At 37.8% G+C, this 24090-nt stretch overlaps 1 protein-coding gene across 2 annotated transcripts in view; it reads right to left on the bottom strand.

Moving 5' to 3' along the window:
* Nucleotides 1–20772: 20772 nt before the first annotated feature.
* The window catches only part of LOC106871664 (protein rolling stone), an 85632-nt gene continuing 82314 nt past the window's right edge, over nt 20773–24090 (bottom strand). For both annotated transcript variants that reach the window (XM_089353957.1, XM_014918251.3), the window contains exon 5: nt 20773–21849. In XM_089353957.1, coding sequence (XP_089210083.1) covers nt 21464–21849 — 386 coding nt within the window. In that variant the 3' untranslated portion in view covers nt 20773–21463. The remainder of the gene's footprint in view (nt 21850–24090) is intronic.

The following is a 24090-nucleotide window of genomic DNA, read 5'->3' as shown; positions in this document are numbered from 1 at the left end:
TTCCATGAACTCTCAACGACCCCTGCGACCTTTTTACCTCTCAACCAATACGCTACTCTTTATAAGAGTTCGGCTAGTCCATTCTTCCAATTCCACAGGGGTGTCAATGACTCTCGCCACATCTCACCCTTTGAGATTTATTTCCTAGGGAAGTTTAGTATTTCTTTCGTTTGGGTACTACTTCCAACCGTTCTACTTGTTTCTTCTTTCTTGTGCTGTTACGCCTAGCTTCGACTTCTTGTGGCGTTGGAACATCAAAGGTGTCATAGAGCACTTCCATGGGTATCTCTTTTCTTTTTTCCGTATATTTATATTTTAGCTACTTTAAATGTCATTTGTGTTTCCAATTTTCGCCTCTTATCATACACGTCACCTTGCCTATTCGTCTTGTTACTACTCCGTCTTCCCAACTTTCTCTTCCATTTTTATATATTTTGAAAAACACCTTGTCACCGATATTAAAATACGTTGTCGTATTTTTAGTGTTTTCCCTTGGTAATAACTTGTCAAAAATTGACTTTATTTTTCGTGCAAACATTAGTTCAGCAGGCGACTTGCCTGAAGTGTTTGGGTTTGGTGTTATCCTATAAACTCTCAAGAATCGTGTCAATGCTGCGTCATCGACTAGCTCGTTTCTTGATTTCTTTAATGCTCTTTTAAATGTATCCACGAACCATTCCGCTTGCCCGTTTGATCTTGGGTGATATGGCGGAATAGAGATGTGTTCAACTGCGTACATTTTGCAGAAACTTTTAAACTCATATGCCGTAAACTGTGTACCATTATCGGATACTATGGTGTCCGGGACATCATATCTTGCAAAGAGTTCATGAAAAAATTCTATTGTCACCGTATTTCCGGCCATTTAATATAACTATCTACCACAATCAAGTAATACGCGCCATTTATTGGTCCAGCAAAATCTATATGAAGCCTGGTTCATGGACTGTCAGTTTTAGGCCACGGCTGGAATTTTATCAGTGGTGACTTGGCTGCAAGGGCACAACCTCTGCAGGATTTCACCGACTCTTCAATGTCATGGTCCATTGTAGGCCAATATACGTAACTTCTCATTAGTGGTTTCATTCTCGAAATCCCTGGGTGATCAATATAAAATTCCTTTAATAGATGCTTTTGTAGTGCGGCTGGTACTGCGACTCTTTGTACATACATCAACACATTATTGCACAGTGAGAAATGGTTCGCATTTGTGTTGCGCATATTTTTATTTTATTTAGCCTTCAGTGTTTCTTTCATTTTTATAATGAATTTATCGTTCTCCGATTTTGATTTTATGCCTGGTAACGTAACTGGCAATCCACGAATGCCGTTACACAAAAGATTTTTAATTTAATTTTCCGCTCGCAAAGCGGCAATCACAGTATCTTCAAATGGTTCCGCGTGTTTTGAAATCAGTCTTGATAGATAATCCGCGTGGCCTAATTTCTTGGATGGTATATACTCCATCTTAAAATCGTAGATTTATAATATCGTAGCCCAGCGTTGTAACCTATTAGCAGTACAGGTAGAAATTCCTTTTTTCGACCCAAATATCGATAATACCTACCGTGCAAAAATCTGTGAAATTTTTTCACGGCAAAAGCAATCGATAGAGCTTCTTTTTCGATTTGGTTATAATATTTCTCTGCTAATATCAGAGAACGTGAGACATGAACCACCACTGTCATGTCACCATCTTTATATTTATGTAGTATTACTGCTCTTATACCGTACTCAGAAGCGTCTGAAGCTACAACAATCTCCGCTGCAGGATCGAAGTGATCTAACTACAAATCAGATATTAATATTTTTTAATTTTGTCAAACACCTTTTGGCAATTTTCATATCTTTCTCCATTTCATATCTTTTTCCAGTAAATTATTCAGTGGCGCCCTAACCTTATGCATATTTAGGATGTAATTTTGGTAATAATTTGCCAGTCCTAAAATGCTTGTAAGATCGCTAAATTTGTCGGAGGAGGCATATTTTTAATTGCGTCTGCCCTCGACGGTCGTCATCCATTTCTCTCAATGATTTGTCCTAAATATCTTATTTCCGCCAAGAATAATTCACATTTTTCTTCACTCAAGGTAAAGCCGTAATCCTTAATTTTTTCAAATACATAATTTACGTGCTCGACGTGTTGATCCCTGAATTTCGAATTTACAGTCCGCTAACATTGCATCCATAATCTGTTGAAAAACCGCTGGTGCGACTTTTAAACCAAATAGTTTACTGTTGTATTTATGCAATCCTTTATGTATGTTAACTTTAAGGTATTTCGAGCATTCATCGTCTACTCTAATTTGTAGGTACGCGTCAGAGAAAGCCAATTTAGAAAATATCTTTTCACTGTTTAATTTCGCAAAAATATCCTCTGGAGTAGGTAGCGCATAGTAGACCGTTTTAAGACATTCGTTTAAACCAGTGGAAAGATCAGCGCACACTCTGATTTTTCTATTCTTTTTCTTAACATACACAGTTGGTGCTGCCCATTTAGAATATTCTAAATAACTTCAATTTTTTTCTAGTCTCTTCAGTTCATTGACTTACTTTATTGCTGCAAAGGGTGCTATTAGTTTAAATACTGGTTTCTTTATTTATACGTTTTCTTTCATTTGCAAACACGCCTTTGTCTTGTTACACAGACCTAATTTATCGGACAGAACTTCAGGAAAAATATTTTTTACTTTTTGTTTCAATTCATCTGACGACTTGTTTTTACTGGAGGAAAAAAAACCATTTATATTTTCACAGAACAGATTTATGGGGCGGTCCCATAAATCAAACAATTCAATCCAGTCAGCACCGAATAAATTTGTTGCATTATTTAACACAAAAACTTTTGCTTTCAAGGTTTCACTCCGAAATGTAACCTCAGTTATTCCGCCCCAAAAATGTAATTTTTTTTCCTGAGACCCCTTTTGCAATTTTTTAAAGTTTCCATTAATGCAGGCTTTCCTATTTTTCAGCATTAATGATTGTAATGTCTCTGCCTGTATCTAGCAGTAACTTCACGTTCACATTATTAATTTTTATGTACACCATCTTTCTTTTTTGAGCATCGCCTAGACTTTCTGTTGAGAAAACCTTTCCAGAATTTTTTTCGTTCAACCTTTTTTAAAACTCTGCCAGGTGAGCTTTTACGTTCGATTTTTTGACAGTTGAAATATTTAAAATTTTTAAACGGACAGTTATTTTTAAAATGTAGACCTTCGCACCCATAGCATGGATTGGGTCTTGATCTTTGTTTTTTCTTATCCGTTACAGGTCGACACGCAAGAATGTGAGAGAAGTCCTTTTCTTCAATTTTATTTGCCTCATGTCGTAGATTAATAATTCTCTGACATTCCTCTGCCACTGCCTGCAGAGTCAAATTCTGCTCCTGTTCTAATTTTGTCAATATCCGGGCACGTATCTCTGCATCTTCGCTTGCAGTTAACCCTTGAACAAAAATTAGACATTTGGACACGTCCGTGGTTAATTCTTTTAGTTTGAATTTTTCGCGTTCTCTGCTGACGACTCCGGTATAGGTGACGAAATCTTTATCATTTCCTTTTTAATAAATTCAGACACTCCCAGCGAGTATTGAACAGGGAACTATTCAATTGTTTTTTTTTTTTCTTTTTTTTTTGCAGAATGTAGTTATGATATTTTTTGTGTTTCGCAGAGGATAATTTTCTTAAAAGTATTAGTACCTTTCAAATTGTCTGTCCAATTTTTGCATTCCTCTTTGAAGATTTCTGTATATTTTCGGAAATATGCAGAAAAAGTAATACTTTCTCTTCAAGGGTTAAATTCTGAAATTGCGTTTGCTACGCCGTCTGGTGAGAACGAATCTGAAGTATTTTTGGATTTCAACATTAATTCCAGCAACTGTTGGTATTGTTGTTGTAATTGCTGCTGTAACTGTTGTTGCTGTTGCAACTGCACCACAGAGGCTATCTGAACTAATTTTTTTGATTTGTATCAAAAGAAAATGTTACCGTCCGACGTAAGCTTCGAATAAGTTAGTCGCCACTTTTATATCCTTCTATATGTTGGATATACAGATTTCACGAAGCGGAGATAGATACAACTGTCTTCACACGACGTACTTCAAATTACTCCACTAAACACGATACCTCAGTAAATACCGACTCTCAACGATCTCAACGACTTTCTACGCCTTCCACGAACTCTCAACGATTCCTACTACCTTTTGTCGTTTCAACCTGTACGCCACTCTCTGTAAGAGTTCGGCTAGTTCATTCTTCCAATCCCACAGGGGTTCCAATGACTTTCGCCACAATGACATATATATATATATCATCATCATCATCATCATCGTTTAACGTCCGCTTTCCATGCTAGCATGGGTTGGACGATTTGACTGAGGACTGGTGCAACCGGATGGCTACACCAGGCTCCAATCTAATTTGGCAGAGTTTCTACAGCTGGATGCCCTTCCTAACGCCAACCACTCAGAGAGTGTAGTGGGTGCTTTTACGTGTCACCCGCACGAAAACGGCCACGCTCGAAATGGTGTCTTTTATGTGCCACCCGCACATGAGCCAGTCTAGGGGCACTGGCAACGATCTCGCTCGAAAACCCTACAAGGCCAGTCAGGCGGTACTGGCAACGGTCACGCTCAGGATGGTACATCTTATGTGCCACCCGCACAAGAGCCAGTCCAGGGGCACTGGCAACGATCTCACTTGGCTTGCCGGGTCTTCTCACGCACAGCACATTTCCAAAGGTCTCGGTCAGTAGTCATCGCCTCGGTGAGGCCCAATGTTCGAAGGTCTTGCCTCACCACCTCAGCCCAGGTCTTCCTTGGCCTACCTCTTCCACGGGTTCCCTCAACTGTTAGGGAGTGGCACTTTTTCACGCAGCTATCCTCATTCATTCTCACCACATGTCCAAACCAGCGCAATCGTCTCTCTTGCACACCACTACTGACGCTTCTTATGTTCAGCTTCTCTCTCAAGATACTTACACTCAGACGGGTATGCACATTTACATTACACATCCAGCGGAGCATACTGGCTTCATTCCTTGCGAGCTTACGCATGTCCTCAGCAGTCACAGCCCATGTTTCACTGCCATGTAGCATGGCTGTTCGTACACATGCGTCATACAGTCTGCCTTTTACCCTGAGTGAGAGTCCCTTTGTCGCCAGCAGGGGTAAGAGCTCTCTAAACTTGGCCCAAGCTATTCTTATTCTAGCGGTTACACTTTCAGCGCACCCACCCCCACTACTAACTTGGTCACCCAGATAGCGGAAGCTATCAACTACCTCTAGTTTTTCTCCCTGAAATGAGATAGAAGTTGTTTCCTGTTTGTTTACAGTGTTTATTGCACCTGAACATCTGCCACATACAAAAACTAACTTTGTAGTTAATCTGCCTTTGATATTGCTGCACCTCTTATGTGTCCATAGCTTGCACCGGATACATCTTATAGAGTTACTACCTACTCCTTTACTGCATACTGAGCAGGGCCATCTACCTGAAAGGGTTTGTGTTTTATCTACCTTCCTACTTATTAGGATTTTGGTTTTTGCTAGGTTGACTCTAAGGCCCTTCGATTCTAGTCCTTGCTTCCACACCTGAAACTTCTCCTCTAGTTCTGATAGTGACTGCGCAATTAGTGCAAGGTCATCAGCATAGAGGAGCTCCCAGGGGCAACCTGTCTTGAATTCCTCTGTGATCGCCTGGAGGACTATGATAAATAGGAGGGGGCTGAGGACGGAACCTTGGTGGACCCCTACCTCTACCCGGAATTCATTACTGTACTCATTTCCAACTTTCACCTTACTGACAGCATCTCTGTACATGGCTCGCACAGCTCTCACTGACCATTCTTCTATCCCAAGTTTCCTCATTGACCACCAGATAAGGGATCGGGGGACCCTGTCAAAGGCTTTCTCCATGTCAACGAAGGCCAGGTACAGAGGTTTATCCTTGGCTAGATATTTCTCCTGCAGCTGTCTCACTAGAAATATGGCATCAGTGGTGCTTTTACCTGGCACGAACCCAAACTGCATCTCATCTAAATTGATTTGCTCCCTAATTAGTTGGGCTATGACCCTCTCCGTAACTTTCATAACCTGATCTAACAGCTTGATACCTCTGTAATTATTAGTGTCTAAAGCGTCACCTTTACCTTTGTAGCAGTTTACTATGGTGCTGCTGCACCAGTCATTGGGTATGACTCCTTCGTGTATCACCTAGTTCGTAATACGGGTGACTAGGCTGTAGCCAACACTGCCAGATATTTTGAGCATCTCTGCAGTGATTCTTGATGGACCGGGGGCTTTCCCTGTCTTCATACTCTTAATTGCTTTATCTACCCTGGTACTGTCAACTCGGATAGCTGGTCCCTCTGTTGGGTCGACATACGGCAGGCTCTCTTTCTCCCATTCATTCTCTTTATTAAGCAATCTATCGTAGTGGCATCTCCAGACCTCTTACTTTGCAGCCTCATTTAGTGCAAGCGTACCATCATCCATGCGAACACATTTCTCTCCTACAACATCACTATTCTCTCTCCTACACTGTCTTGCAACACGAAATACCTCGAGTCTTTGGTCCTCACGGCGCAGAACATTGGCAAATCTTTTGTTATCTGCTTCCCCTCTGGCTAAATAAACCGGTCGCCTAGCTTCCCTTCTGGCAGATTGGTACAATTCCCTGCTACCACCGTTCTTCCAGTCCTTCCAAGCCTGTTTCTTTTGTCTAATAGCCCCGTCTACATCCTTGTTCCACATATATATATATATATATATACATATACTACATCATTATCTCTACTTCACTTATTTAAATACTGAAGGTGGTGAATTGGCAGAATTGTTACTACACCAGGCGAAATGCTTGGCGGGTTACTTTTATTTAAGGAAGTAAATAATTTAGATTCTCATACTATACAGGCCAAATCTAAAAGTCGCAGCTAATAAACGTACGATCAACGATCGATTTCCCTAGGAAATCGAAAATCTATTAACTCAAGTAAAAAAATTAAACAAACAAAACGTACTAATAATAATTTATAAACGTAAACTTCCTATTATGGCCGTCAGTCGGGCAAGCTCCATTTGATATCGGCTGCGGAAATTTTGCGTAAAATCTACCGTATTTCTGCAAAAAATAGCTGTGCCTTGTATTTAGCTTATGCCGGTGTGGAGAAAAAGGGATTCTTTTTCTGCTGGCGAGTTGCTTTTTGTTTAAAGTGCCCCTATTTGTTGGAGGACTTACCGATATTAATTTTTCCTCAGCGCAAAAATGTTTATCATGGTTTCAGTAACAATGTCGAGACAGAACCAATCATTAATGAGGAGAGTTACGTGAATGATGAGAGTGGAGAAGAGTGTTATACAAGGCAGATTGTTAACCTATGGTGTCGGCAGATGAGTAAACTGACAAGACCACCACAAACAACAACAACTCGGAAAATGAGAAAAATAATAAATGCAGCAACAACAACGGTTACAATATGGATTAATTTCTTCCAACCAGTCCGTCTAAGATGATCAACACCACCATCGCAATTGCCAGCTTATCACTTTATTCACTATCACAAGCATCACTTTGGCTTCGGGGAAACATCACCAACAAGAAGAACATCGGTAACAACAAAAGCATCCTCCATCAACAACAGTGTCAACAATGACAACTCATTTGTAGGGGTAACAAGAGCAAGTTTCCTTGGAAGATAAACACAAAAACCTGATCGGTGCAGAAAAGTTCCCCAATAGACCAGTCAGAAAGACCGGATTTGCTGTCCTTTCAGAATTGATGCGAAAAAAAAACTGCCAGGGTTATTGTTTAGCGATGTGCTTCTGTTAAGAATAGACAGGTGTTTAATGTGCTATGCATCTAAGTGAGAAAATGCCTTAAGGGCAATATGGTTCTGTACAAGTCAGATTCCTCACAGAAGAATTGTCTCACAAACATTCAACGCCCCAGTGCAAACATGAAGATCCATTTCTTCCCACATACATTGATCGGTGTGTTATTAAAGTCAAAATAACAAATGTGTCACCAGAATCAGACATTTGCTGCGTAGTGTCATGTGAAGTACTTGAAGGGCCGGGCACCCTTCTTTATATTGGCCGCATATGAATGTTGGTGATGGACGTGCTGTTGCCTGTCCTCTTTTTAATTCTTTCTCTTTCAAACAATATTACGTTATTGTTTATGTTTTGTCGGTAGTCGGGACGGTTGGTTACGATAGTCTTAATACCCAGAGAGTCGAAACTAGTCTGCATCGGAGTTCATTTTAGCTGATCTTAGTAACGTCTAAGAGGGCTCCTCTTTGTCTTTTCTCGGTTGCCAGTTCGCTGAAGAGGATTTAACGAGGAAGTCGTTCGTCATTCATCCTGATGATATGACCAGCTCATCGAAGACGATGGGTAGGTATTCGATGCTCTGACTATTCGCTCTTTCCTTCACGGAGTTATTGGAGACATAGTCAAACCATTTGATGTTCAAACAGCGAAGTTTCAGTTTATAAAAGTGTTTGAGTTTTTTATGTTGCGTCGAAACAGAATCAAAGTTTCACAACCGTATAGGAAGGTGGATATAACAACAGCTTGGTAGACCATAATCTTCGTCTTCGAAGTAAGGTCTTTGTTTCGGATACACGTTTTGCCAGTTTACCGAAAGTTGAGTAAGCTAATCCGATTCTTCGTTCCACATCTGGCTCAGAATTGCATTTGGTGGAGAACGTGTGTTCCAAGGTATGCATAGGTATGGAAAGTGATTAACTTTGCAAGGTTAATCACTTGTAAAGTGATTAACTTTCTCCTGATTGAAGAGTTATCCACCAAAACTATATCTGATATCCTCTCTTGGCTGTTCTGAGAGAAATTCACAGATCATTGCAGAAAGGTAGAAAAGCGTAGGAGCAAGAGTTCTAAGAGGAAGTTGGACTGAACACAAATGAGGAGTATTGATTCTGAAGAGAGATAAAGTCCTACAAGTGGATGATGTAAAATTGACAAACGGGCGAGTTAATGAAGAGAATGAATACAGGTATCTGGGAATGTTGAAAGTAATCGAATTTAAGGAAAGCCTAATGAAAAAATTCTCTCAGGAATATTATAGAAGGCTGAAATTGATTTGGAAAACTAAACTGAACGGGATAAATAAGTTCCAAGCATTAAATTCATGGGCAGTTGCTCTCTTGATATATGCAGCAAGAGTGATATAATAGCAGACAGGAATACAATCCTTGGATAAGAAAAACTACAGACCCTGCACAGTGCGTTCCACTCAAAAAGTGATGTTGACAAGCTATATCTTACAAGAAAGAAGGGGGTGCGGGGATTGATAAGTTGTGAGGACTGTATTCAGACAGAAGAAGACAATATTGCTGCTTATATAAAGAATGAAAATGAAGCATGACATGTACAAGTAAAGAAGGCAGGTGTATTTTATACGCAAAGCAGTGAGGACAACATAAATTACAAAAAAAGCTGTTGCAAAGATAAGCAAATGCACAGACAGTTCTTGAAGGAGACACCAAAGGACACTAATTTTTTAGTAATTACAAAAGAGTGACATGAAACCTTAAACAGAGTGCTTAAAATTGACCAATCATCAGAATCAGACAAATGCAGAATGTGTGGTGTAACGGGAAGAGAGAGAGAGAGAGAGAGAGAGAGAGAGAGAGAGAGAGAGAGAGAGTGTGTGACATATTTTAAGTGAATGCTACAAATTGGCCCAGAGCGGGTATAAGAAAACGACTGACAATGTTGCGAGAATGGTCTACTGGAAACTGTAATAATTTGAATTAGAAAGGCCAGGAAAATGATATGAGCATGGGCTAAAGGTTGTGGTAGAAAACCATAGTGTAAAGATCCTTTGGTACTTCATGATTATAGAATCGAATGTCGGAAACCCAATATTGTACTGGTAGATAAGGAAGAAAACTCATAGCTGGTCATAGACATCACTTGCTCGGAGACAGCAGAATCATTGAAAAAGAAGGATAAAACTGACGTGATATGAAGCTCTGAAGAGAGAAATCGAAAAACTGTGCTCAATGAAAAATGTGCATATTGTTTCAATAATTCTTGGTACCCTAGGTACAGGGAGCAAAACAAGAAAAAAATTAATTGGCAATGATAGGAACAAAAATGAAAATAAATCATATCCAGAAAACAGTATTACTTGGTAATGCAAGGAGTCCCAACAAAGTTCTCGAGACTTAAAAAAAACCAAAAAAACAAGAAAGTACCAATTTAGTTTACGTGAAGTGAACAGCAGATGCATTAAATACATCTCCTGCAAAAGGCTGTATATTAGAGATGATGATGATAATAATAGTAGTAGTAGTAGTAGTAGTAGTAGTAGTAGTAGTAGTAGTAGTAGTAGTAGTAGTAGTAGCAGCAGCAGCAGCAGCAGCAGTAGTAGTAGTAGTAGTAGTAGTAGTAGTAGTAGTAGTAGTAGTAGTGGTGGTGGTGGTGATGGTGGCGGCTGTAGCAGCAGCAGCTTTGTTCCTATATTGTTATTGCTTTGTTCTTGTTACCGCTTTCACCCTCCGCAAAAATCCCAAATTTTATTTAATTTACTTTGCGGGAAGGACTATCTCAACGAAGTCGCGTATTGTCCTTACCTTCGAAACGCAGAGTAGATGAAACAGGGACAACTGATGAAGGGAATGTTCTTTATGTTGCCTGTCTCGTTTCTCTGGGTTTTTTTTTCGTTGTTCGAAAAAAGTTCGTTTTCTATGTTTTCCTTTTTTCTTCTACTCCCTTCTTTTCTCTTCATTTCTCCCTTTCGACTTCTTCTCCTACTTCCCTCTTTATTTTGGTCCCTCTAACAAGTTCATTAATATAAACTTACTTTATTCACCTGAAGAAAACGGATTTTTCATGATGTTCATCAATAAAGAACACATCTGAAACAGCTGTAGTGAACCTGAACCCATCTATGTTATTGTATATACATGTGTGTGCGTGCGTGTGTGTGTGTGTATGTGTGTGTGTATGTGTGTGTGTGTGTGTGTGTGTGTGTGTGTTAATAACACCTAGGAGGTGTTTTTCCATTCACCAAAGTCAATGGAGCTTTGACCAGGAAGAAGTGATGGCATCAGACGGTATTCAATGTTCATTGGGTGTTTTGACCCTGAACCGTAACAATCTGTCGTTGGTGGATCAGCAGAGGTGGCCAAATCACTGTTCTTCATCTTCTTCTAGCTTCCAGCTTAACTCCTCTCTCTTGCTCCAAAGCCTCTCCCACTCCGCGCTCTCATTCCAATGTTTGTATGCTTCCTCCATGCCGACTGAGCAGGGAACCCCCTACAGCCAGCTTCAACTGGGAAAAGCCATACCTGCCATTCCTTCTCCCTACAATCCTGCAGTAGGCTCTCATATTTGGCACGCTTCTGTTCATGGGCCTCATCATACCCCTATTTCCACGGGACTGTCAGCTCAATTAAGATCATTTTCTTGGTCTTTTCAGACCACAAAACTACATCTGACCTCAGAATTGTATGAACGACCTGGGAAAATTGTAGTCTCTCCCCTAGGCCCACCTTCATATCTCATGATTGGGATCCATGCAGCAAGCTTTGTCATTTTTGCTGACTTTACTGGCCTTTCTTCCTCTTTCACAAACTTAACTGATGCTGTTTTTTTCCTTGGTAATGACGTTTCTTGAGCCTTTCCAGCTCCAGGGTGTGAGAAAATATTGCAAGCATCCTATCATGGCACCGCTTGAGAAAGTGCTATTCTGCATCCTGACAACAGTGTTTCCCTTTCTCCACAAAGTATACACAGCTGGTCTTCCCTCAAAGCCCATCTGTCTAGGTTTGTTGGCACCAGGAGTGTGTCATACACTTCCCGCAGCAGGAAGGAGATGTGGAAAGGTTCCAGTCTCCGCAGGTCAGACCATGTGACCACCCTCTGAGGAAGGCCTCATTTAGTTCAGGTACCCTGAGATACCAGCTCCACAGCTCTTGATTTTCTTTATTCCTCCTGGTACTGCACTTCTGCTTGAATCATGGCCCTCTCCTCTTGACGTCTGCCTTCTTCCATTGTTGGAAATGGAAGGAACCGACACCCTGGCCGCCTCTGCATGTTGCTACAGCATGCCTTCAACCTGAGTGACTGTGGTACTAGCCACCCACTTTCGCCCAGACCCTGTTGGGATACCTGCATGTCTGACAAACTCCTCCTTTGAGTCCCTGTACTTTGCTACTTTAAATTCCTCCACTACAGATGACAGAAGTTGTAGCCGTCCAGATTTTATGTACAAACCTACTGAAGTGAAACTTGGGGGAACATCCAGCCATCTTTGGAAGTATTTATTTACCTTCCTCTCCACCATTTCCATGCTTGTCATTGGAATCTCACATAGCGTCAATAACAAGCAACCTGTGTTGGTACAGGCATGCCCTCTATTTTCTTAGAAGCCCTAATCTTTCAATCTTCCTCAGCCACACCTCTGCTTGCTTCCGTCTGAGAGCGATTTGTCAAACATCTTTCCAAAGTATTTAATCGGATTTTCCTCTATTGATGAAATGGTTTCACCTTGCACTTGTAGCTTGATTTTGTTGGTTACTTTGCCCCTTCTGATCACAATACTCCTAAATATTTTGGGCTTAAAATTCATTCTAGCCCATGTTGCCATGTGTTCAAGTGAAGTCCTTTTCTACCTCCACATGACATAACAAAATAAGTCATGCTTTGTATTGAAAAATAAGCTATAAATGTGGTCCAATTGATGTGTTGGTTAATCTGTGGTTTTCTCCATTTTCTAATTATTTGCATTTGTTCCTGATAAACTCTTGTTTATCCTGTTGTTATCTGTACTATACGTATATGATGTGCCTGCACACCATTACCCGGGGATAATACAGGTAACGGATCCCGATAGTATATACGGATATTTTTATCCCTTAGTCGGTTACTATAAATACTAACTCTGTTTATATATATATATATATATATATATATATATACATAGTGTAGTATATTGCCACTTAAGTGTGGCTGACCCCTAGGGGTGGATGTTACTGTTGCTTTTAGCCCCAGGAGGACATCTCCTCCAGCTGGCTTATCGACACACGACTGTGTCCTGTTTGCCAAGGGAGTTATCCCTCTCACCGCGACCAGCAGCACGAACGTATCTGGATTTCAGGGTTATTTCCCTTCGTCGGCGTTCGACAGCTGATGACCTTGGTGAGAGAGACAAATCTGGCAAATCTTATATCTTCTTTTCCAGTGACATTCTTCACTGATATTGAAAAGGTGAAAACAAGCAATGTTAATTCTCTAAATGAAGTATTAACAGTAACTGCACGATAAAGTGTAGTATATTGCCACTTAAGTGTGGCTGACCCCTAGGGGTGGATGTTACTGTTGCTTTTAGCCCCAGGAGGACATCTCCTCCAGCTGGCTTATCGACACACGACTGTGTCCTGTTTGCCAAGGGAGTTATCCCTCTCACCGCGACCAGCAGCACGAACGTATCCGGATTTCAGGGTTATTTCCCTTCGTCGGCGTTCGACAGCTGATGACCTTGGTGAGAGAGACAAATCTGGCAAATCTTATATCTTCTTTTCCAGTGACATTCTTCACTGATATTGAAAAGGTGAAAACAAGCAATGTTAATTCTCTAAATGAAGTATTAACAGTAACTGCACGATAAAGTGTAGTATATTGCCACTTAAGTGTGGCTGACCCCTAGGGGTGGATGTTACTGTTGCTTTTAGCCCCAGGAGGACATCTCCTCCAGCTGGCTTATCCTGGGGCTAAAAGCAACAGTAACATCCACCCCTAGGGGTCAGCCACACTTAAGTGGCAATATACTACACTTTATCGTGCAGTTACTGTTAATACTTCATTTAGAGAATTAACATTGCTTGTTTTCACCTTTTCAATATCAGTGAAGAATGTCACTGGAAAAGAAGATATAAGATTTGCCAGATTTGTCTCTCTCACCAAGGTCATCAGCTGTCGAACGCCGACGAAGGGAAATAACCCTGAAATCCGGATACGTTCGTGCTGCTGGTCGCGGTGAGAGGGATAACTCCCTTGGCAAACAGGACACAGTCGTGTGTCGATAAGCCAGCTGGAGGAGATGTCCTCCTGGGGCTAAAAGCAACAGTAACATCCACCCCTAGGGGTCAGCCACACTTAAGTGGCAATATACTACACTTTATCGTGCAGTTACTGTTAATACTTCATTTAGAGAATTAACATTGCTTGTTTTCACCTTTTCAATATCAGTGAAGAATGTCACTGGAAAAGAAGATATAAGATTTGCCAGATTTGTCTCTCTCACCAAGGTCATCAGCTGTCGAACGCCGACGAAGGGAAATAACCCTGAAATCCGGATACGTTCGTGCTGCTGGTCGCGGTGAGAGGGATAACTCCCTTGGCAAACAGGACACAGTCGTGTGTCGATAAGCCAGCTGGAGGAGATGTCCTCCTGGGGCTAAAAGCAACAGTAACATCCACCCCTAGGGGTCAGCCACACTTAAGTGGCAATATACTACACTTTATCGTGCAGTTACTGTTAATACTTCATTTAGAGAATTAACATTGCTTGTTTTCACCTTTTCAATATCAGTGAAGAATGTCACTGGAAAAGAAGATATAAGATTTGCCAGATTTGTCTCTCTCACCAAGGTCATCAGCTGTCGAACGCCGACGAAGGGAAATAACCCTGAAATCCGGATACGTTCGTGCTGCTGGTCGCGGTGAGAGGGATAACTCCCTTGGCAAACAGGACACAGTCGTGTGTCGATAAGCCAGCTGGAGGAGATGTCCTCCTGGGGCTAAAAGCAACAGTAACATCCACCCCTAGGGGTCAGCCACACTTAAGTGGCAATATACTACACTTTATCGTGCAGTTACTGTTAATACTTCATTTAGAGAATTAACATTGCTTATATATATATATATATATATATATATATATATATAGTCAATTCAAACAGGAACAAGCAAGAAAAAACACAAAAAAAAACAACAACGCGAGGACGTGGAATAAGTACAGTGTTATTAGACGCCCAGGAAAGGAAAGAAAAGAAAGAGGATTTCACGTTTCGAGCGGAGCTCTTCGTCAGAAACATAGGAAAAGTCCAAAGAAGGGAAGACAGAGAAAGAAAATCGCCAACGATGCACACGCAGTCACATATTGGAATATATATATATATATATATATATATATATATATATATATATATATATATATATATATATATATATATATATATATTTCGTATGTGTATTTCGTGTGCAAGATTCTTGATGTGGATACGTGTGTTGAAAGAAATACAATTAAACCTTGGGAGAGGCATTATATATATATATACACACATAAATATCAAACGATGAAATGAGTGCTCAACACCGTATTGGTAGATATAATTTCTTTATTTGTTATGAAAAGTAGGAAAATATCCTAGTGTTTTACCAATTTTTCAAGCCAATTACATAGAAGAAAAGGGTTCGCCTCCATTTTGAAAATATGTGTGCGTGTATATGTGTGTGTGTGTGTGTGTGTGTATGTGTTGTGTGTATGATGTATATGTATATATATGTGTGTGTGTATCGATATATATATATATATATATATATATATATATATATATATATATATATATGAAGTATATAAGGAAAAATTGTAGGTGTAGACGAACTTTAATTCATAATCCTGGTTCGTACAGAACCAATATACATTCTATAAATTGTTTCGGAATCTAATTAATTCCAAAAACAAAAACTCTTCGTGAAATAAAAATTAGATTCTTCATCAGGATTATTATTTGTTTGTTCCCGTCTGTGCTATGAAAGGTCTTTGTATATTTTTGTTGATCGTAGTTATTCATATCAGTATATAATCCCTGACAAAGAATCTAATTTTTATTTCATGAAGAGTTTTTCGTTTTTGTCTCTCGAATTAATTAGTCTCTGAAACAATTTGTAGAATGTATAATTGGTTCTGTACTAACTTGGATTATGAATTAAAGTTCGTCTAGACCTACAATTTTTCCTTTCCTTATACTTCATTTATTGTTTTTGCAAATGCTGAATATATATCTTTATAAATATTCTTTACTTGGACTGTACCGGCGGACTTGGATGTTTGACATCCCTTTGAAGAATTTCGGTCCTCACCTCTTTTATATATATATATATATATATATATATATATATATATATATATATATATATATATATATATATATATATATATTAATAGTTATCGCCAAGCCAACATGGCAGTCCCAAAATTAGGACGAAAGCTGCCGTGAATTAGCTCCAAGAAGCCATCGCCTCTAGCTAGCTATGTGACACACGAAACCTGTGTCCTTTATAACCTTCGAACAGGGGAGGTCAGCAGCTTCCCCTTGCTGGTTTGGCATCTGCAGACTAGACTAGTTTCAGGGTGTTGCCCCTTGTCAATGCAGAGCAGCCAAGCTCCAGCCAGGCGGCGCTACTGACTGTCTGTTCGAAGGTTATTTATCTAATTCCAGTACCGCTGCCGTAGTCTCCTTTAGAGAGACTTAGAAATATTAATAACTCTATTTCTGAAAACCAGTGGATAGATTCCACTGAAATTAGATAAATAACCTTCGAACAGACAGTCAGTAGCGCCGCCTGGCTGGAGCTTGGCTGCTCTGCATTGACAAGGGGCAACACCCTGAAACTAGTCTAGTCTGCAGATGCCAAACCAGCAAGGGGAAGCTGCTGACTTCCCCTGTTCGAAGGTTATAAAGGACACAGGTTTCGTGTGTCACATAGCTAGCTAGAGGCGATGGCTTCTTGGAGCTAATTCATGGCAGCTTTCGTCCTAATTTTGGGACTGCCATGTTGGCTTGGCGATAACTATTAATTTCCAGTACCGCTGCCGTAGTCTCCTTTAGAGAGACTTAGAAATATTAATACCTATATATATATATAAGATCATTAAGAATGAAATGTCCCATTTTCTTATGCACCAAGTTTGACAGTCGTTAGCTCTAATGTTTTATCCTGACAATTCTTTGTTTTACAACTTTTCTAAATGCAATTCATGGTATCTGATTATATTGGGAGTTTTCTCTTGTAAATTAATTTTTGTAAACCCATGGATAGATCATGAATTCGTGCTGTTTATGAATGAGTTCCGTCGTGGAACCAATGCATCCCAGACAGCTCGAAACATCAATGAGGTTTTTGATGAAGATGTGGCGAATGAGTGCACTGTACGTCGATGATTTGGGAAGATCCGGTCTGGTAACTTTACTCTTGAAAATCAACCCTGTGGCAGACCTGAGACCAAGGTGGATGATGATGAGCTGGAGACTGCAGTGGAAGCAGATACATTTCAAACTACGCGTGAGTTAGCAGCAAGGTTTGATGTTTCGATTCCAACTGTATTGGACCATCTGAAATGGATCAACAAGGTAAAGAAGCTGGACAAGTGGGTTTGGTGTTCTTTGTTGTCACAGCATAAAAGCGAACCCTTTTTGCATCGTATTGTTACGCGTGATGAAAAATGGATTCTTTTCAACAATAGCAAGCGTTCTGCACAGCGGTTGGATAGAGACGATGTGCCAAAACACAATCCAAAAAAGAATATTCACCAAGAAAAGCTAATGGTACCATCCACTACAGCTTCATGAGACTAGATAGATCAGTTACAGTGGATGTATACATCAACCATCTGAATGAAATGATGAGTGAACTTGCAATTAAACGACCGAGATTGGTCAATAGAGATAGACCAATTCTCTTGCAAGACAATGCTCGACCACATGTTGCACAAAGAACGCTACTCAAGTTACAGGAACTGAACTTGGAAGTACTCTGTCATCTACCATATTCGCCAGACCTTGCACCAACTGGCTATCTCGTTTTCCAGACATTAGACAATTTTTTTGCAAGGAAAAATCTTCAAATCTGAAGAAGATGCAAAAACATCTTTTGTTATTTCATCACCTCTTGCTCTCCAGAATTCTTCGCTGCTGACATAAATAAGCTACCGATAAAATAGCAAAACTGTGTTGATAATTTAGGTGTATACTTTGATTAACTGCATTGCTTTTTGTTGAGATAAAGTAAAATAATCTTTCAGTTCAAAGTTGGACATTTCATTCTTAATGACCTGACATATATATTGCACCAATAGAACACTAGAATTATATAAGAAGAAACTATATAGTTTTTTAAAAAGAAATAGATTAAGTATTACTATATATAATGAGAACTATAATGTTAATTATTTAGATGCTAATTTTAATTTAATAACAGGTAAAACCCAACCATTCCATAAAATTAATAAAAACCTTAGATATATTAATGCTAATAGTAATCATCCACCCTCAATTAAGAAATCGTTGACAGATAATATAGGTAAAAGAATATCGTTGCTTTCTTCTAATTTTGAGATTTCCAAAAGCACACACCTTATTATAATGAAGCCCCACGGGAGGCGAGATATAATGATATTAAATTCTTTAATAATTCTAAATATAATTATAATATAAAAGATTATAATATAAATGATTCCTATATTTTTTATAATAATAAACCTAACATTAAGAATTATGATAAGTTTTATTTAGGTAATTATGGTTAATAATTGGTTAATTATTCCTTATGGAGTTCAAGTTAAAACAAACATTATTAAAGAGATTTTAAATATAATTGAGGTATTCATTAGAGATAATAAAAAAATATAACATCATTTCTAGTAATAATTTGGGAATTGGTTATTCTACTACTAATAATGTTGGTAACATTATTTCTTCTTTTAATAAATTTAAGCTGAATAAGTTTTACAAAAACAAATCAAATAATTATTCCAATAGTAATAATAAAAACCAGAATATAATTAATTGTACATGTAGAGATAAAATTAAATGTAAATTTAATAATAACTGTAATTTGGAGGATGTAGTATGTAAATCTGTAGTGACTTTGATTGATGATAATAATAGGAATGGTTATAATTTAAATACTATTTACATAGGGTCGACTTCTAATAAAATTAAATTAAGGGTGGCTCAACATATGAATTCTTTTAAGAATAGAAATTTAATTAATTCTATTAGCCTTAGTAAATATATATGGGAACTAAAATCTAAAGATATTAAGTACAATTTAAATTGGGAGATAGTTTGTAAGGCAAAATCTTATCGAATAGGTAGTAATTTTTGTTTATGTACTAATGAATTCAAGGAGATATTATTAACTAATAATAAAAAATTAATTAATTCCCTAGATGAACGAAAAATTAAATGCAGACATAAGTTAAATCACTTATATAATAATTTTAGCTAATTTGTGTATATATATATATATATATATATATATATATATAAACCCTATTTTATGTTACTAATTGTTGTAGTTATAATTTGTAGTAGTAAAAATGTGTATAAATTAGCACGAGATTATATAGGACATACTACATATTTAGAATAAGATTAAACTAAGACGTTTATAAAATAAATGAATTAATTAATGAAAATAGATTAAATTATAGAAATTTAGCTTCATTTATGTATATTATATATTTTACGTATCTTAGTTTTAAATTATTTAGACTTTAAAATTTTCCAGTAAATGCTATACTACTGTTAATTTTTTCTTATTCTCACAGCTAAAATACATTTAATCATTTTAACAGCTTAAATACATATTTCTAAATACATATTTCTATCTATTCATTCTATAATTTTTATTTACGCCATATTTTCACGCGATATATTTCTTATAAATGCTAAGTTCTATGTATTACGTTTAAAATTTTAGCTTAACAGATATTCTTCGATAAGATAAGTTACAGTTTTATTTTAAATAATATTGTTAAATGTTTTTTGATTATTTACTGTAAAAACAAGTATTTTTCTATATTATTTGATATTTATTATAAGTTAAGATGCGTACATTGATTTTATTATTATTTTTATTATTATTATTATTATTATTATTATTATTATTATTATTACTATTATTATTATTATTATTATTATTATTATTATTATTATTATTATTATTATTACTCTCGTTCATAGTTTACGTTTGGTTTCTGAAATTTTGAATTTTCAATCACCTTTTGGTTTGAACTTGAGAAAGACAGACGTTCTGTCGAAATATTGTTCAAAGAATAAAACATCTAAAATCGCACTCTTCGTCTTGACTATTATTATTATTATTATTATTATTATTATTATTATTATTATTATTATTATTATTATTATTATTATCATTATCATTTTAGACCTGAAGATGATCTATATTTTTAAGTAGAATTAATTTTAGATTGATTTAATTTTAAATCAGATTGATTTTATTATCAACTATTTGAAAATATAGCCACGAAACACTCATAGTCTATTTAATACCATTTACTATTTATTGTTTTATGTACTTTATTGATTTTTAGAATAAGGTTTTTATAGTATATTTATTTTTCTAGATGGTATGAATAATGTTTTTCCTTATTGAATTAATTAATAGAGGTTTTTTCTCTAAATTATGTACACACACACACACACACACACACACACAAACGTTCTTTACTCGTTTATTAATTGTTCTTATCTTATGTCTTGAAATCTTTCATCACATACCTGTGACCTCTTCAGCGACCCTTTCCATCCCTATGTATCTTCCTGTTCCACCTAGTCCAATCTGTCTTTCTATGATGTGTATCCTTATCTGCACATATTTTGTGTCTGTATCTGTGTGTGTGTGTTTGCATATGCATGTCAATATGTTTTGCATGTGTACTTGTGTGTGTGTATATGGGCTTGCCCACTACAGTGTTTGTATCTGTGCCCTTTTGTTGTTTTTACTATTATTGTTGTTGTTCTTAGTGGTACCAATACTTAGTATGCTGGTTCTCCCCTCACTTACATTTTCTCTTCTATTGCTGCTGCTGCTCTTGACCCTTATTTTGATATTGTTCTTGTATCTTTTTAGGTACGTTGATGATTTTAGAAGTTCCGTTCTGGTGACTTTACTCTTGAAAATCAACCCTGTGCCATCGTGGTTGTTGTTATTGTTATTCATGTTGTTGATGGTGCGGCCATTTGTGAAGTTATTGTATGTGTATTTGTGTGTGTATCTGTGCCTTTTATATAGATTTTTTGTTTACTTATTTATGTTCATTTCTTATATTTCATCATAGGTATGTGCATGTTTATCTTTTGTGTGTGTACAATACTGTTTGCATCTGTGTCTTTTTGTTCTCACTTGTGTCTTTAGTCGTCCTGTTGTGTGGTGTGGTAATGGTGGGTGTTATTGTTCCATTTGTGTTTTCTGTTGAGGCTTGGTCTATCTGTGTGTGGCCTCTATAATCTATCTAAGTTTTGTGTCTGTTCTCTGTATTGATAATACCTTAACCTCTATTATTAACTGAGCCTCTATGTTCTACTTACAATGTGTGTATACATACACACACACACACACACACACACACACACACACACACACACACACACACACACACACACGTTGTGATATTGCTATCTAGTCTGACAATTTACTCTTTGGATCATTATTTTCATCTTGTGTATTCATTCTGTGAATAATGTAAAGTCTTAGTTTGTATAGAAAGAACAAGATTGTATGAACTAATGGAAGGCCAACAAATAACAAGAGCAAAATGAAAGGTATTGCAACTGATGGATGATTCCAATCTGTGAAGAAATAAATAACTCGAGTATTTTTTGTTGTTGTTCCACCACTGAAGAAATAGATGAGTGAAAATATTATGTAGATGAGAAAAGCAATAATGTCTTGCCAGACATGATAAATACGAAATGGTTTGGCTGTTATGAATATGTTCAACAAAATATAGATGCTGTTTAAGGCATGTTCCATTACATTCAGGTACATATATCTGCCGTTGCTTCCTAGAAAGTAAAAGAAAAAGATTTAAACAAAAACAGCAACAAAAACAAAAGAATATCAAACAGCAATAGCACAAATTACAATTTTATTATAATTTTATTGATAAAGGTGACAAGCAAAATGCCTAGTGGCATTTCATCCGTTCTTACGTTCTGAGTTCAAATTCCACTGAGAATGACTTTGCTTTTTATCCTTTCTGAGTTGAGTACTGGAGTCAATGTAATTGACTTAAGTCCTCCCCCAAAATTTCAGGCCTTATGCCTATAGCAGAGAGGAGTAACATTTTATTGATAATTATCAATAAAATAATTAAAGCAGCTGAGCAGCTGACAAATAATACAATTGTACTTATTCAGAGAGTACTTTGTAAAAGTAAAACTTGACATGATAGAAGAAAACTGACTGATTTTCAAATCAGCATGTCAATTTTAGTCTCATTCAAGTGAAAAAACAAGCTCAATTTGTGTTGTGTCAGATATTGATTATAGACACAATAATTATGATTTTACTTTTACAAATTTCAAAAAGAATGAGTACTACAGAAATATTTACTAAATTAAAACAATCTTAAAACAGATTCCTCAGTTGTATACTTGTAATAAATACATGTTATCAATAACAATGGGTAACTGCATTACTTGATACTTACAGCCGTGGAAAAATAAATAACACTTTGATTAGTAATAGTAGCCAATGGAAATAAATCCAATAAGATTAAAGTGTGTGTGCGTGCGTGTGTGTGTGTGTGTGCATCTGTGTGTGTGTGTGTGTGTGTGTGTGTGTGTGTGAGAGAGAGAGAGAGAGAGAGAGAGAGAGAGAGAGAGAGAGAGAGAGAGGAGTGATACTGTCAATTTTGACTGCTGTACTAATTTTGGTGAAGAAAAAGTATAATTAATAATTAGGTTCTGAGAAGAAAACATTATCCACTACAGTAATTTCCCAGGCGCAAGAGTGGCTGTGTGGTAAGTAACTTGCTTATCAACCACATGGTTCCAGGTTCAGTCCCACTGTGTGGCACCTTGGGCAAGTGTCTTCTACTATAGCGTCGGGTCGACCAAAGCCTTGTGAGTGAATTTGATAGACAAAAACTGAAAGGAGCCTGTCGTATATACGTGTATATATATATATATATATATATATATATATATATATGTATGTGTGTTTGTGTGTCTGTGTTTGTCCCCCCCACCATCGCTTGACAACCGATGCTGGTGTGTTTACGTCCCCGTAACTTAGCAGTTCGGCAAAAAGAGACCGATAGAATAAGTACTAGGCTTACAAAGAATAAGTCTTGGGGTCAATTTTCTCGACTAAAGGCGGTGCCCCAGCATGGCCGCAGTCGACGGATATTTGCTCTCATCTTGTTTGTTGTTAACACAACGTTTCGGATGATATAGCCTAACCTTCATCAGGTGTCTTGGGGAAATTTCGAACCTGGGTTCTCATTCCTAAGGTATTTTTCGATGTTATTACTATTATTATTACTACTAATAATAATAGTAATAACACCGAAAAACACCTTAGAAATGAGGACCCAAGTTCAAAATTTCCCCAAGACACCTGATGAAGGTTAGGCTATATCATCCGAAACATTTGTGTTAACAACAAATAAGATGAGGTCAAATAACCGTCAAATGTAAATAATGTAAATCATCATCATCATCGTTTAACGTCCGCCTTCCATGCTAGCATGGGTTGGACGATTTGACTGAGGACTGGTGAAACCGGATGGCCACACCAGGCTCCAATCTAATTTGGCAGAGTTTCTACAGCTGGATGCCCTTCCTAACGCCAACCACTCAGAGAGTGTAGTGGGTGCTTTTACGTGTCACCCGCACGAAAACGGCCACGCTCGAAATGGTGTCTTTTATGTGCCACCCGCACAAGAGCCAGTCCAGGGGCACTGGCAACGATCTCGCTCGAAAACCCTACAAAGGCCAGTCAGGCGGTATATATATATATATATATGTCTGTACGTATTGTCGTCGTCGTTTAACGTCCGCTTTCCATGCTAGCATGGGTTGGACGATTTGACTGAGGACTAGTGAAACCAGATGGCTACACCAGGCTCCAATCTGATTTGGCAGTGTTTCTACAGCTGGATGCCCTTCCTAAAGCCAACCACTCAGAGAGTGTAGTGGGTGCTTTTACGTGTCACCCGCACGAAAACGGCCACGCTCGAAATGGTGTCTTTTATGTGCCACCCGCACAAGAGCCAGTCCAGGGGCGCTGGCAACGATCTC

This window comes from Octopus bimaculoides, chromosome 6 (genome assembly GCF_046866305.1).
Source record: "Octopus bimaculoides isolate indiv1 chromosome 6, ASM4686630v1, whole genome shotgun sequence".
Lineage (NCBI taxonomy): Eukaryota > Metazoa > Mollusca > Cephalopoda > Octopoda > Octopodidae > Octopus > Octopus bimaculoides.
Note: the sequence above shows the minus strand (reverse complement) of the source record. Positions and strands in the feature narration are given on the sequence as shown.